Genomic DNA, 14064 nt, shown 5'->3' on the forward strand with positions numbered 1-14064 from the left:
GTGAACGATTGAAAGTCAATATTGAACAAGCTATATTAAATATCCAGCCACAAACTTTGAAAAAAGTTGCAAGAAACGCTGTAAAAAGAATTGAAGCTTGTATTCAATAATATGGCGGCCACTTCCAACATTTACACTAAATGTAAGGTAACGGATGGTAATAATAAAAATTACATTTACATTTACACATGCCTTTTTATTATTTCAATACCTACCAATATAAGGTTGGGTTGCGTTTTATATGGGACACTCTGTATATATATATATATATATATATATTCTTATTTTATTTTAGAATTTTTGTGTTTAGTAATCTAAATCATTAAAGTTGATATCCTTCAAACTTTAGATGTTAAAAAAAATTTGCGATGTATAATTAAAACAATAAATAAAATGAAACTGACACCTTCATCTAAATCTATTACGTAATAAGGAGCCTCTACTAAGATTAACAGGGTCGAGTTCACCTTTGAGTAATAAATTTCTCTCATAACCTTACAATATTCTCTTTATAGCTTAAATAATTTTCGCTACAGTACGGTTATACAAAAGATAATATTGTTTCAGTGATGTTTAAAATATATTTTCGAGTATATTGTAATTGAATATTTGATTGTTGTAAAATAATTGTAATCCAACAATACGTTTGTTAAAAACAAAGCTTTTTAATTTTATCCGTAATAAACAGGAATTAAACAGTTGGGAAACTTAATTTATCGATAATTATGCAATAACTTCATTGTTAAACGACGATAGAAGACCGATTTCTAATAATTTTTCATTTTAAATTTATTAATGATCACTTTTTAAAATCGATTAATAAATTTTAAATTTAATATTCCTATTAATGAGTTTACCTGTTTCTTCATTATCATATCTTTTCAAACATTTACCAACTTTTCGAAGAAAAGCGCAGTATAATTTTGGTCGAGTGGTTAAGTGATGGTGAAGGAGTAAAAATGAATTCTTTACGTTATAAAGTGTGAGGAGTACGTATAACCGTTTGCGTAAATTGAGGTTTCCTTATACGTATGTGTAGGGCTAAGCATTTGTGGCTTGAAGATCTCCAAAAGATTACGTTAATTTCATTGAAAATGAGATAAGCTGTAGTGCCGGCCTCTATGGAGCGAGTGGTATCGTCTAATACAATCGTAATTTTTTTTCATATAAAAAAATAAAATAAAAAGATATGCTGTAGTAGTTGTTATCTGAAGTTGTGCATGTAAAAATTTAATTAAGATTCATCGAGTCGTTCTTGAGCTACGCTCAATTTAAGTTCGAAAAAATTTGACTGGCGAAAGTTAAAAGTGTGGTTCGTTATGTTGCTGGAAGTCGGAAGGTTGACGTTTCTTTATCTACGGTATCTTAATTTAGCAATATTAAACCAAATTAAAAAAAAATATCAAAACCAGATTAAATTTACGAAAAATCAGTGTTCTTACGCAGAACTGCACAATATATATATTTTTTTTAATATATACTAACCGCTCAGAATTTATTGGTTTAATTGTTTGACAGTCGAAATGATCGTCTAGTTTTAGATTTTAAGTAAACATTTTTTAAGCGTTTTTTATTTTATATTATATTACTTTTTTATTTTGTTAACTGCGAGTTAATAATTAACAATATTTTTTATTTAAAAATAATGCCGCGTAATTTAAAGACAATTATTTAACATACTTATAGCGTTTAATACAATGTAGTTTTTATTGTCGCGTGGTATGGTTCCGCGCGGCTCGATCAGGATATTGAGAGGTTGTTGTCAATTTAGAACGTTTATAAATTATAGTTTATCGGTTTAAAATGCTCAAATTACAACCGGGTAAATTAATAATAATAACAACGGTGATAAATACAATAACGATAATAATAATATATTTATATTATTATTAACGTTAATAATAATCGATAATAACTTAATAATCGTTATTATCGATAATAATAATCGATAATAACGATAATAATAATATAATTATATTCCTTAGGTTTTTTAAACTTTAAAATTTATTAAAATGAATAAAATTATTTTTAATAAAATCATATTTAATTTAATTAAAAGTTGTTTTTAATTAGATCCTTATAAACTAATTATTTAATTAAAAATAAGAATTATTTTTATTAAATATCTAATTGATGCATTTAATTAAATAATTTATTTTAGATGATTATCTTTACAAAAACTATTTTACATTTAATTAAAAATCTATATTATATTAAGATTCTTAATTGAATATAAGAGGTTATTTATTATATAATAAATTTTTTAATTTATATAACTCTTATATATTAAAATATTATATTTTATAAGATTAAATATTAAAGGGAGAAATAGATATATTTAAATAAATATATTACTATATATAATATATATATTATAATATAATTATCTTTTTTCTTTTTTGTAATATAATAATTAATCAATTGAATGATATAATATAAATATCTTATTATAACAAAAAAATTTTTGTGATTTTTTAATTTAATTTAATTTAATTTTTTAATTTTTTTTTAATTTAATTTGATTTTTTTAATTTAATTTTTTAATAAAAGAAAATTTTTTTTTTTATTTGAAAAATCAAATAAAAAAAAAGAAAGACACAAAAAAAATTTTTTTAAAAAAAAAAAAAAAAAAAAAAAAAAATATTTAAATAATATTTAAAAATATTTAAATAAATATATTACTATATATTACTATATATATTACTATATATTACTATATATTACTATATATTACTATATATATTACTATATATTTTTTAAAAATAATAATCGTTAATAATAATTATCGATTATTATTATCGTTATTATATTATTATTAACGAAAATAATTCTTTTTCTAAGGTAGTATATTTTTTATAATTGAAATTTAATAGATCTGGCGGTTTTTAAATCTTTTTAGAGGAACCTGTAATTTAAATGATATTCCACGATTTTTTGTACCTTTTTTTTCTTGTATATCTCTGTCGTTGAGTGTAACGAAAGTTTATTTTCTTTTTCTTTTTTAAGATTTATGTTAGGTCAAGATGCAGTTATAAGAAGGTTATTATGGGTTACATTAATTTTTGTTTTTTGATTTTTTAATTTGATTAAATCTGAATTTGGATTTAATAGTAATTTTTTTTAATAAAATTTTTGAATTTTGCTCTTAATTATGTACATATCGCCCGTCACTCTCATAAATTGAGATAAGTCGTAACAAAGTAGATGTACTGGAAAGTGTATCTAGAATCGGACTTTGGTTTATTCTTATTTACAATAAGATTTATTACTGTTCAATTCAGTTGAGTCTGATAGGTTTTTTTTTTTTTTTTTTTTTTTTTTTTTTTAAAAAATTTTTTTTGTGTCTTTCTTTTTTTTTATTTGATTTTTCAAATAAAAAAAAAAAATTTTTTTTTATTAAAAAATTAAATTAAAAAAATCAAATTAAATTAAAAAAAAATTAAAAAATTAAATTAAATTAAATTAAAAAATCACAAAAATTTTTTTGTTATAATAAGATATTTATATTATATCATTCAATTGATTAATTATTATATTACAAAAAAGAAAAAAGATAATTATATTATAATATATATATTATATATAGTAATATATTTATTTAAATATTTTTAAATATTATTTAAATATTTTTTTTTTTTTTTTTTTTTTTTTTTTTTAAATTTTTTTTGTGTCTTTCTTTTTTTTTATTTGATTTTTCAAATAAAAAAAAAAAAATTTTTTTTATTAAAAAATTAAATTAAAAAAATCAAATTAAATTAAAAAAAAATTAAAAAATTAAATTAAATTAAATTAAAAAATCACAAAAATTTTTTTGTTATAATAAGATATTTATATTATATCATTCAATTGATTAATTATTATATTACAAAAAAGAAAAAAGATAATTATATTATAATATATATATTATATATAGTAATATATTTATTTAAATATATCTATTTCTCCCTTTAATATTTAATCTTATAAAATATAATATTTTAATATATAAGAGTTATATAAATTAAAAAATTTATTATATAATAAATAACCTCTTATATTCAATTAAGAATCTTAATATAATATAGATTTTTAATTAAATGTAAAATAGTTTTTGTAAAGATAATCATCTAAAATAAATTATTTAATTAAATGCATCAATTAGATATTTAATAAAAATAATTCTTATTTTTAATTAAATAATTAGTTTATAAGGATCTAATTAAAAACAACTTTTAATTAAATTAAATATGATTTTATTAAAAATAATTTTATTCATTTTAATAAATTTTAAAGTTTAAAAAACCTAAGGAATATAATTATATTATAATAAGTATATATAAAAATATATAATTATTAAAAAAAAAAAAAAAAAAAAAAACCTCATGGTCTAAATTTAAATTTGAGGTTTAGTTTAATAAGATAATTACATATGTTTTATTTAAATATTTATTTTGGTCTTTTAAAAACAAATTTATTATTATAATACTTTTTGTTAGTAATATCAATATCATTTTCTGTTTAAGTTCATTTTTAAGTACTTAGAACCGTCATTTTTTTTTTTGTAAAAAAATTATGACATTTAGTTTAATTATTTATGTTTGTGTGACTTTTGAATGAAAATTTTTACATTCGTTTTTATATTTAAACCATTTTTGTAAAAGGTTGTGATAATGTTAGGGGTAGCTTTATCTAATATTTTTGTGGCTTTGAATATCAACTTTTAAGTTCACTTTTTATTAATTTAATTACTGTTTCTTATTTCAATTAGGTAATGTTAGGGGTAGCTTTATCTAATATTTTTGTGGCTTTGAATATCAACTTTTAAGTTCACTTTTTATTAATTTAATTACTGTTTCTTATTTCAATTAGGTAATGTTAGGGGTAGCTTTATCTAATATTTTTGTGGCTTTGAATATCAACTTTTAAGTTCACTTTTTATTAATTTAATTACTGTTTCTTATTTCAATTAGGTAATGTTAGGGGTAGCTTTATCTAATATTTTTGTGGCTTTGAATATCAACTTTTAAGTTCACTTTTTATTAATTTAATTACTGTTTCTTATTTCAATTAGGTAATGTTAGGGGTAGCTTTATCTAATATTTTTGTGGCTTTGAATATCAACTTTTAAGTTCACTTTTTATTAATTTAATTACTGTTTCTTATTTCAATTAGGTAATGTTAGGGGTAGCTTTATCTAATATTTTCATTTAAATTATTAGCTTATGATTTTATTAACTGTTTTAAGCTATAATTAATTTAACTTCAGTTAGGGGTAGCTTGAAGTTATGTTTTTACAGGGGAGAAGATCCTTTTTTAAATGTAATTTATTTGGTTTTTTGTTTGTAAAATTTCATTTAAGGTTCCTTTAAAATATTATTTTAAAAAAAATTTGATTTTTGTTTTAAAATTTGGCTTTAAATTTATAACGCATGTAAATTTTTGTTAGGTTAAATATCCTTAATGGTTTATTTTTATTTTCAGTGTTAAGGTTTTTTAATTTAATTTTTTAATTTAAGTTATATTTTTTAGAACCAAAAAATGTTGTGCCAGCATTTGCGGTTATTCCTCAGGTTCAAGTTAATTTTTTTAGAATTTAGTCTTATTTAGTTTTAATATTTTGTATTTAGGTGAAATTTATATAATAAATTTTTTTTTTTCTATGTAAGTTTGAGTTTAAACCAGGATTAGATACCCTGTTATTCTTAATTAGTAATTTTTTTCTAAGGTAGTATATTTTTTATAATTGAAATTTAATAGATCTGGCGGTTTTTAAATCTTTTTAGAGGAACCTGTAATTTAAATGATATTCCACGATTTTTTGTACCTTTTTTTTCTTGTATATCTCTGTCGTTGAGTGTAACGAAAGTTTATTTTCTTTTTCTTTTTTAAGATTTATGTTAGGTCAAGATGCAGTTATAAGAAGGTTATTATGGGTTACATTAATTTTTGTTTTTTGATTTTTTAATTTGATTAAATCTGAATTTGGATTTAATAGTAATTTTTTTTAATAAAATTTTTGAATTTTGCTCTTAATTATGTACATATCGCCCGTCACTCTCATAAATTGAGATAAGTCGTAACAAAGTAGATGTACTGGAAAGTGTATCTAGAATCGGACTTTGGTTTATTCTTATTTACAATAAGATTTATTACTGTTCAATTCAGTTGAGTCTGATAGGTTTTTTTTTTTTTTTTTTTTTTTTTTTTTTTAAAAAATTTTTTTTGTGTCTTTCTTTTTTTTTATTTGATTTTTCAAATAAAAAAAAAAAATTTTTTTTTATTAAAAAATTAAATTAAAAAAATCAAATTAAATTAAAAAAAAATTAAAAAATTAAATTAAATTAAATTAAAAAATCACAAAAATTTTTTTGTTATAATAAGATATTTATATTATATCATTCAATTGATTAATTATTATATTACAAAAAAGAAAAAAGATAATTATATTATAATATATATATTATATATAGTAATATATTTATTTAAATATTTTTAAATATTATTTAAATATTTTTTTTTTTTTTTTTTTTTTTTTTTTTTAAATTTTTTTTGTGTCTTTCTTTTTTTTTATTTGATTTTTCAAATAAAAAAAAAAAAATTTTTTTTATTAAAAAATTAAATTAAAAAAATCAAATTAAATTAAAAAAAAATTAAAAAATTAAATTAAATTAAATTAAAAAATCACAAAAATTTTTTTGTTATAATAAGATATTTATATTATATCATTCAATTGATTAATTATTATATTACAAAAAAGAAAAAAGATAATTATATTATAATATATATATTATATATAGTAATATATTTATTTAAATATATCTATTTCTCCCTTTAATATTTAATCTTATAAAATATAATATTTTAATATATAAGAGTTATATAAATTAAAAAATTTATTATATAATAAATAACCTCTTATATTCAATTAAGAATCTTAATATAATATAGATTTTTAATTAAATGTAAAATAGTTTTTGTAAAGATAATCATCTAAAATAAATTATTTAATTAAATGCATCAATTAGATATTTAATAAAAATAATTCTTATTTTTAATTAAATAATTAGTTTATAAGGATCTAATTAAAAACAACTTTTAATTAAATTAAATATGATTTTATTAAAAATAATTTTATTCATTTTAATAAATTTTAAAGTTTAAAAAACCTAAGGAATATAATTATATTATAATAAGTATATATAAAAATATATAATTATTAAAAAAAAAAAAAAAAAAAAAAACCTCATGGTCTAAATTTAAATTTGAGGTTTAGTTTAATAAGATAATTACATATGTTTTATTTAAATATTTATTTTGGTCTTTTAAAAACAAATTTATTATTATAATACTTTTTGTTAGTAATATCAATATCATTTTCTGTTTAAGTTCATTTTTAAGTACTTAGAACCGTCATTTTTTTTTTTGTAAAAAAATTATGACATTTAGTTTAATTATTTATGTTTGTGTGACTTTTGAATGAAAATTTTTACATTCGTTTTTATATTTAAACCATTTTTGTAAAAGGTTGTGATAATGTTAGGGGTAGCTTTATCTAATATTTTTGTGGCTTTGAATATCAACTTTTAAGTTCACTTTTTATTAATTTAATTACTGTTTCTTATTTCAATTAGGTAATGTTAGGGGTAGCTTTATCTAATATTTTTGTGGCTTTGAATATCAACTTTTAAGTTCACTTTTTATTAATTTAATTACTGTTTCTTATTTCAATTAGGTAATGTTAGGGGTAGCTTTATCTAATATTTTTGTGGCTTTGAATATCAACTTTTAAGTTCACTTTTTATTAATTTAATTACTGTTTCTTATTTCAATTAGGTAATGTTAGGGGTAGCTTTATCTAATATTTTTGTGGCTTTGAATATCAACTTTTAAGTTCACTTTTTATTAATTTAATTACTGTTTCTTATTTCAATTAGGTAATGTTAGGGGTAGCTTTATCTAATATTTTTGTGGCTTTGAATATCAACTTTTAAGTTCACTTTTTATTAATTTAATTACTGTTTCTTATTTCAATTAGGTAATGTTAGGGGTAGCTTTATCTAATATTTTCATTTAAATTATTAGCTTATGATTTTATTAACTGTTTTAAGCTATAATTAATTTAACTTCAGTTAGGGGTAGCTTGAAGTTATGTTTTTACAGGGGAGAAGATCCTTTTTTAAATGTAATTTATTTGGTTTTTTGTTTGTAAAATTTCATTTAAGGTTCCTTTAAAATATTATTTTAAAAAAAATTTGATTTTTGTTTTAAAATTTGGCTTTAAATTTATAACGCATGTAAATTTTTGTTAGGTTAAATATCCTTAATGGTTTATTTTTATTTTCAGTGTTAAGGTTTTTTAATTTAATTTTTTAATTTAAGTTATATTTTTTAGAACCAAAAAATGTTGTGCCAGCATTTGCGGTTATTCCTCAGGTTCAAGTTAATTTTTTTAGAATTTAGTCTTATTTAGTTTTAATATTTTGTATTTAGGTGAAATTTATATAATAAATTTTTTTTTTTCTATGTAAGTTTGAGTTTAAACCAGGATTAGATACCCTGTTATTCTTAATTAGTAATTTTTTTCTAAGGTAGTATATTTTTTATAATTGAAATTTAATAGATCTGGCGGTTTTTAAATCTTTTTAGAGGAACCTGTAATTTAAATGATATTCCACGATTTTTTGTACCTTTTTTTTCTTGTATATCTCTGTCGTTGAGTGTAACGAAAGTTTATTTTCTTTTTCTTTTTTAAGATTTATGTTAGGTCAAGATGCAGTTATAAGAAGGTTATTATGGGTTACATTAATTTTTGTTTTTTGATTTTTTAATTTGATTAAATCTGAATTTGGATTTAATAGTAATTTTTTTTAATAAAATTTTTGAATTTTGCTCTTAATTATGTACATATCGCCCGTCACTCTCATAAATTGAGATAAGTCGTAACAAAGTATTACAAGTGTATCTTGTAATCTCGAAAGTTTATTTTCTTTTTCTTTTTTAAGATTTATGTTAGGTCAAGATGCAGTTATAAGAAGGTTATTATGGGTTACATTAATTTTTGTTTTTTGATTTTTTAATTTGATTAAATCTGAATTTGGATTTAATAGTAATTTTTTTTAATAAAATTTTTGAATTTTGCTCTTAATTATGTACATATCGCCCGTCACTCTCATAAATTGAGATAAGTCGTAACAAAGTAGATGTACTGGAAAGTGTATCTAGAATCGGACTTTGGTTTATTCTTATTTACAATAAGATTTATTACTGTTCAATTCAGTTGAGTCTGATAGGTTTTTTTTTTTTTTTTTTTTTTTTTTTTTTTTTTAAAAAAATTTTTTTTGTGTCTTTCTTTTTTTTTATTTGATTTTTTTTAATTTAGTTAATTGTACAGTGTTGGATAATTAAATTTTATTTTAGAATAATAATTTTTTTTAGTACCTTTTGTATCAGGGTTAATTAATTTTTTAAATTTATTTTTTTTTCCCGAATAGTGAAGATCTATCTTAATCTGTATTTTATTGTGGAATAATTATTTATAAGTTTGGGATTGTTTTGATATGAAATTCATTTCTTTTTATATCTGGTTATCTGGTAAATTGATTCAATCGAGAATTTCTTTTTGTTAATTTTATTTTTTTTTTTCATTTTGAAATTTTATATTAAGGTGGATAAGCTCTTTTTTATGTATATAATTTATTTTTTTTCTTTTTCTTGTTGGATTAGAATCTTTCATCATTTAAAGTTCGTTGTAGATTAAAATATTCTTTTTTTTTATATTTATTTTTTTACTGGATTTAAATTAATTTTTTTATTTTTAATTATGATTAAATTAGTAGATTTAAAAATTTCATTTATGAATTAGGCAAGAAATAATTTCGCCTGTTTATCAAAAACATGTCCTTTTGTAATTTATTTAAGGTTTGACCTGCTCAATGATTTAAATAGCCGCAGTATTTTGACTGTGCTAAGGTAGCATAATAATTAGTCTTTTAATTGAGGTCTGGAATGAATGGTTTGACGAAAATTATACTTTATTTTTGTAATTTAATTTGAATTTTATTTTTAAGTTAAAAAGCTTGAATTTTGAAGAGGGACGATAAGACCCTATAGATCTTTATTTTATTTTTGATTTTTTTTTTTTAGTTTATTTTTAAAATTTTTATGAATTAAATTTTGTTGGGGTGACAAATAAAATTTTAATCTTTATTTTTTTTTTACATTTTTTTATGTCTGTTTGATCCTTTATTTTGATTAAAAGATTAAGATACCTTAGGGATAACAGCGTTATAAATCTGGAGAGTTCTTATTGATAGATTTGTTTGCGACCTCGATGTTGGATTAAAAGTTTCTGTGGGGTAGGTTTTACAGTTTTAGGTCTGTTCGACCTTTAAAATTTTACATGATCTGAGTTCAAGCCGGCGTGAGCCAGGTTGGTTTCTATCTTCTTTAAATTTATTCTGATTGGTACGAAAGGATTTTTGGTAATATAATAATTTATTTACTAATTTGGCAGATTTAAGTGCTTTAAATTTAGAATTTAATAATGTATTTTTACAGTTAGTAAATGTTTATTCTTAGTTCTTTTTTTTTATTTATTTTTGTTCTTTTGGGTGTTGCTTTTTTTACTTTATTTGAACGTAGGGTTTTGGGTTATATTCAATTTCGTAGGGGTCCTAATAGGGTTGGTTTGTTTGGTTTATTACAGCCTTTTAGAGATGCTTTAAGGTTATTTAGAAGGGAATTTTATTTTCTTGTCTTTGGAAATTATTTAATTTATTTTTTTGTACCTATTTTGGGTCTTTCCGTTTCTTTAATTTTTTGATTAATATTTCCTTTTAGTTTTAATTTTGTAGGATTTTCTTATTGTCTTTTTTTTTTTTTTTGTTGTTCTGGTTTAGGGGTTTATTTTATTATAATTGCCGGTTGATCATCTAATTCTGTTTATTCTTTATTGGGTTGTATACGTAGAATTTCTCAAAGAATTTCTTATGAAGTTGTTTTTTTTTTAGTTATTTTTTGTTTTATTTTATATTGTGAGTCTTTTAATCTAAATTATTTTTGTTATTTTCAGTTTGATGTTTGATTTATTTTTTTTTCTTTTCCTTTATTTATAATTTTTCTTTCTTGTATTTTAGCTGAAACTAATCGTTCTCCTTTTGATTTTTCTGAGGGTGAGTCAGAATTAGTTTCTGGATTTAATGTTGAATATAGATCATTTAGATTTTCTTTATTTTTTTTGTCTGAATATAGAAATATGATATTTATGAGATTTTTTACTTGTTTAGTGTTTTTAGGGGGTGATTGTATAAATTTTTTTTTTTTTATTAAGGTTGTGTTTCTTATTTATTTTTTTGTATGGGTTCGTGGTTCCTTTCCTCGTTATCGTTATGATAAGTTGATATATATATGTTGAAGGAGTTATTTGCCTGTTACTTTAAATTATATTTTGGTTTTTATTTTTTTTAGGATTTTTTTGTTTTTCATTATTTTAAGGTGAAAAAAAAGTTAATAGTATTTTATACTTTCCTATAATTTCAAGTTATATTGCTTTTAGCTTATTAACTTGAAATTTACAATTTATCTCATATTTTTGTAGACATGGGATGGATAATAAAGAATGAGAAGTAAATTGTGGTCAAGATTTGACCTGTAATAATGTATGGTTCTTCTACTGGTCGTGCTCCAATTCATGTAAGTAGAATAAATGTATTTACTATGATTCAAAATATTATTTTATTTATTGGGTAGAATGATCTTGTTTGAAATTTTATTTTTATTGAAAATGGTATTGATATAATAATTAGAATTGATATTATTAGTGCTACTACTCCTCCCAGTTTTCTAGGGATTGATCGTAGAATTGCGTATGCGAATAAAAAGTATCATTCTGGTTGAATGTGTGGGGGTGTTCTTAGTGGGTTTGCTGGAGTAAAATTTTCTGGGTCTATAGTTAGGAATGGGTTTAAATTAATTATTATTGTAAAAATAATTATTGTTATTGCTATTCCTAAGATGTCCTTTGTTGTAAAGTATGGGTGGAATGGGATTTTGTCAATGTTGTTTTTTATTCCTAGTGGATTAGATGATCCGGATTCATGCAGGAATATTAAATGTAGTATTACTATTATTGATAATATGAATGGTAAAATAAAGTGGAATGTAAAGAATCGATTAAGTGTGGGGTTGTCTACAGCGAATCCTCCTCATACTCATTGTACTACTATTTCTCCTATATAAGGAATTGCTGAAATTAAATTAGTAATTACTGTTGCTCCTCAGAAGGATATTTGACCTCATGGTAGTACATATCCTATAAATGCTGTTGCCATTAATGTTAAAAGAATTAATGATCCTGATATTCATGTTTTTTTTAATTTAAATGATCCATAATATATTCCTCGTCCTGTGTGTATAAAGATTAGAATAAAGAATAGTGATGCACCATTTGCGTGGATGTTTCGAATTATTCATCCGTAATTTACCTCTCGGGTAATGTGTACAATTCTTTTAAAGGCTTTATCAATTCTTGGTGAATAATGTATTGCTAGAAATAGTCCTGAGATAATTTGAATTATTAAGCATATTCCTAAAAGTGATCCAAAGTTTCATCATAATGAAATATTTGATGGTCTTGGTAAATCAATTAAGAATGAATTGATTGGTCTTGATTTACGTATAGATTTAAACATAAGTTTTTTTAAGTGGTCCTTCAAATGTTCTTACGATGTTATTTACTGAGATTATTGTAATAATTAGGATAAATATTATTGTAATTGTAATGTTTATTTTATATATTCTAAAAAATTTTCTTGTTGATTTTTCTTCAGTTAATTCGGTTATTATTTCTTTTATTTCATTGAGTTTAGTAGTTATTTCTGTTGTTGGGTCTATGTTTCTAATAACAATAGAGGTTAATATTACTAGTGTTCATATTAAAAAAATTTTTTTTCTTGGTTTGAATTTTTCATTTGATGCGATTCTTGATATGTATATAAATATAATTATTAGTCCTCCTACTGTTGTTAAAAATATAATATAGAGATATCATGATGATTTAATTGTTATTGAATTATTTCTGCACATTAAGGCTGTTTGAAAAATTATTATTGATCCTAGTGATATGGGGTGTTTAAGTATTGGAGATACAATAATGTTTGATAAAATTAAATATTTTGTGAAAATTCAGTAAGTATTTTAATATAAAATATTAGTTTTGGATACTAAAGATGATTTTTTCTTTACTGATTTTGTTTAGATAAATTTTTTTTAAATTATGATTTACAAGATCATTGTTTTTTTTAAACTATCCTAAACTTGACTTATGATAATTACTTATTTTTTTGGTTACTTTTTTAGATTAATTATTTTTTTATTTGTTCGTAGGCATTTTCTTTTATGTCTTTTGGGGCTTGAATATTTATTACTTTATTCTTTTTTTTTTATTTTTGGTTTTATAGGTTATTTTGATTTTGATTATTATTTTTTAGTTATTTATTTGGTGTTTGGTGTTTGTGATGGTGTTTTAGGACTTTCTTTATTGGTTTTTTTAATTCGTAATTCTAGAAGAGATTATTTAGATAGATTAACCTTATGTTAAAATTTATTTTTTTTCTTTTTTCTTTGATCCTTTTTTGTGTATTAAATAATTGATTTGTTTATTTAGTTGGTTTGTTTATGTTTTTTTTTTTTTTTTTTTTTTTTTTTTTTTTTTTTTGATTTTTTTGTTTCTATTTCTTATTTTTTTATAATTGATAGGATTTCATATATTTTTTGTTGCTTGAGAATTTGAATTTTTATTGTTGTTTTATTATCTGTTTATTTACATTATTATTTTGATTTGTTGTCTAAGATTTATATTTTTTGTTTTCATTTTTTATTATTTTTTTTGTTTTTGGATTTTATTGTTATTGATTTTTTTTATTTTTATTTTTTCTTTGAGTGTAGATTGATTCCTTTATTTTTATTAATTTTTGGGTGAGGTTATCAGCCTGAACGTTTAAGTGCGGGATTTTTTTTAATTTTTTATACTCTTTTTGGTTCTTTTCCTTTTTTATTTAGAATTTTTTATTTGAATAGTTTTTATGG

At 20.4% G+C, this 14064-nt stretch overlaps 1 protein-coding gene across 1 annotated transcript; it reads right to left on the minus strand.

Moving 5' to 3' along the window:
* Nucleotides 1-10069: 10069 nt before the first annotated feature.
* LOC142326692 (cytochrome b-like) lies at nt 10070-13236 on the minus strand. Its single transcript, XM_075369320.1, is given in 1 exon segment — nt 10070-13236. A coding segment is annotated over 1 exon segment (807 nt). The 5' UTR covers nt 12669-13236; the 3' UTR covers nt 10070-11861.
* Between the last annotated feature and the right edge of the window lie 828 nt (nt 13237-14064).

This window comes from Lycorma delicatula, chromosome 6 (genome assembly GCF_047948215.1).
Source record: "Lycorma delicatula isolate Av1 chromosome 6, ASM4794821v1, whole genome shotgun sequence".
Lineage (NCBI taxonomy): Eukaryota > Metazoa > Arthropoda > Insecta > Hemiptera > Fulgoridae > Lycorma > Lycorma delicatula.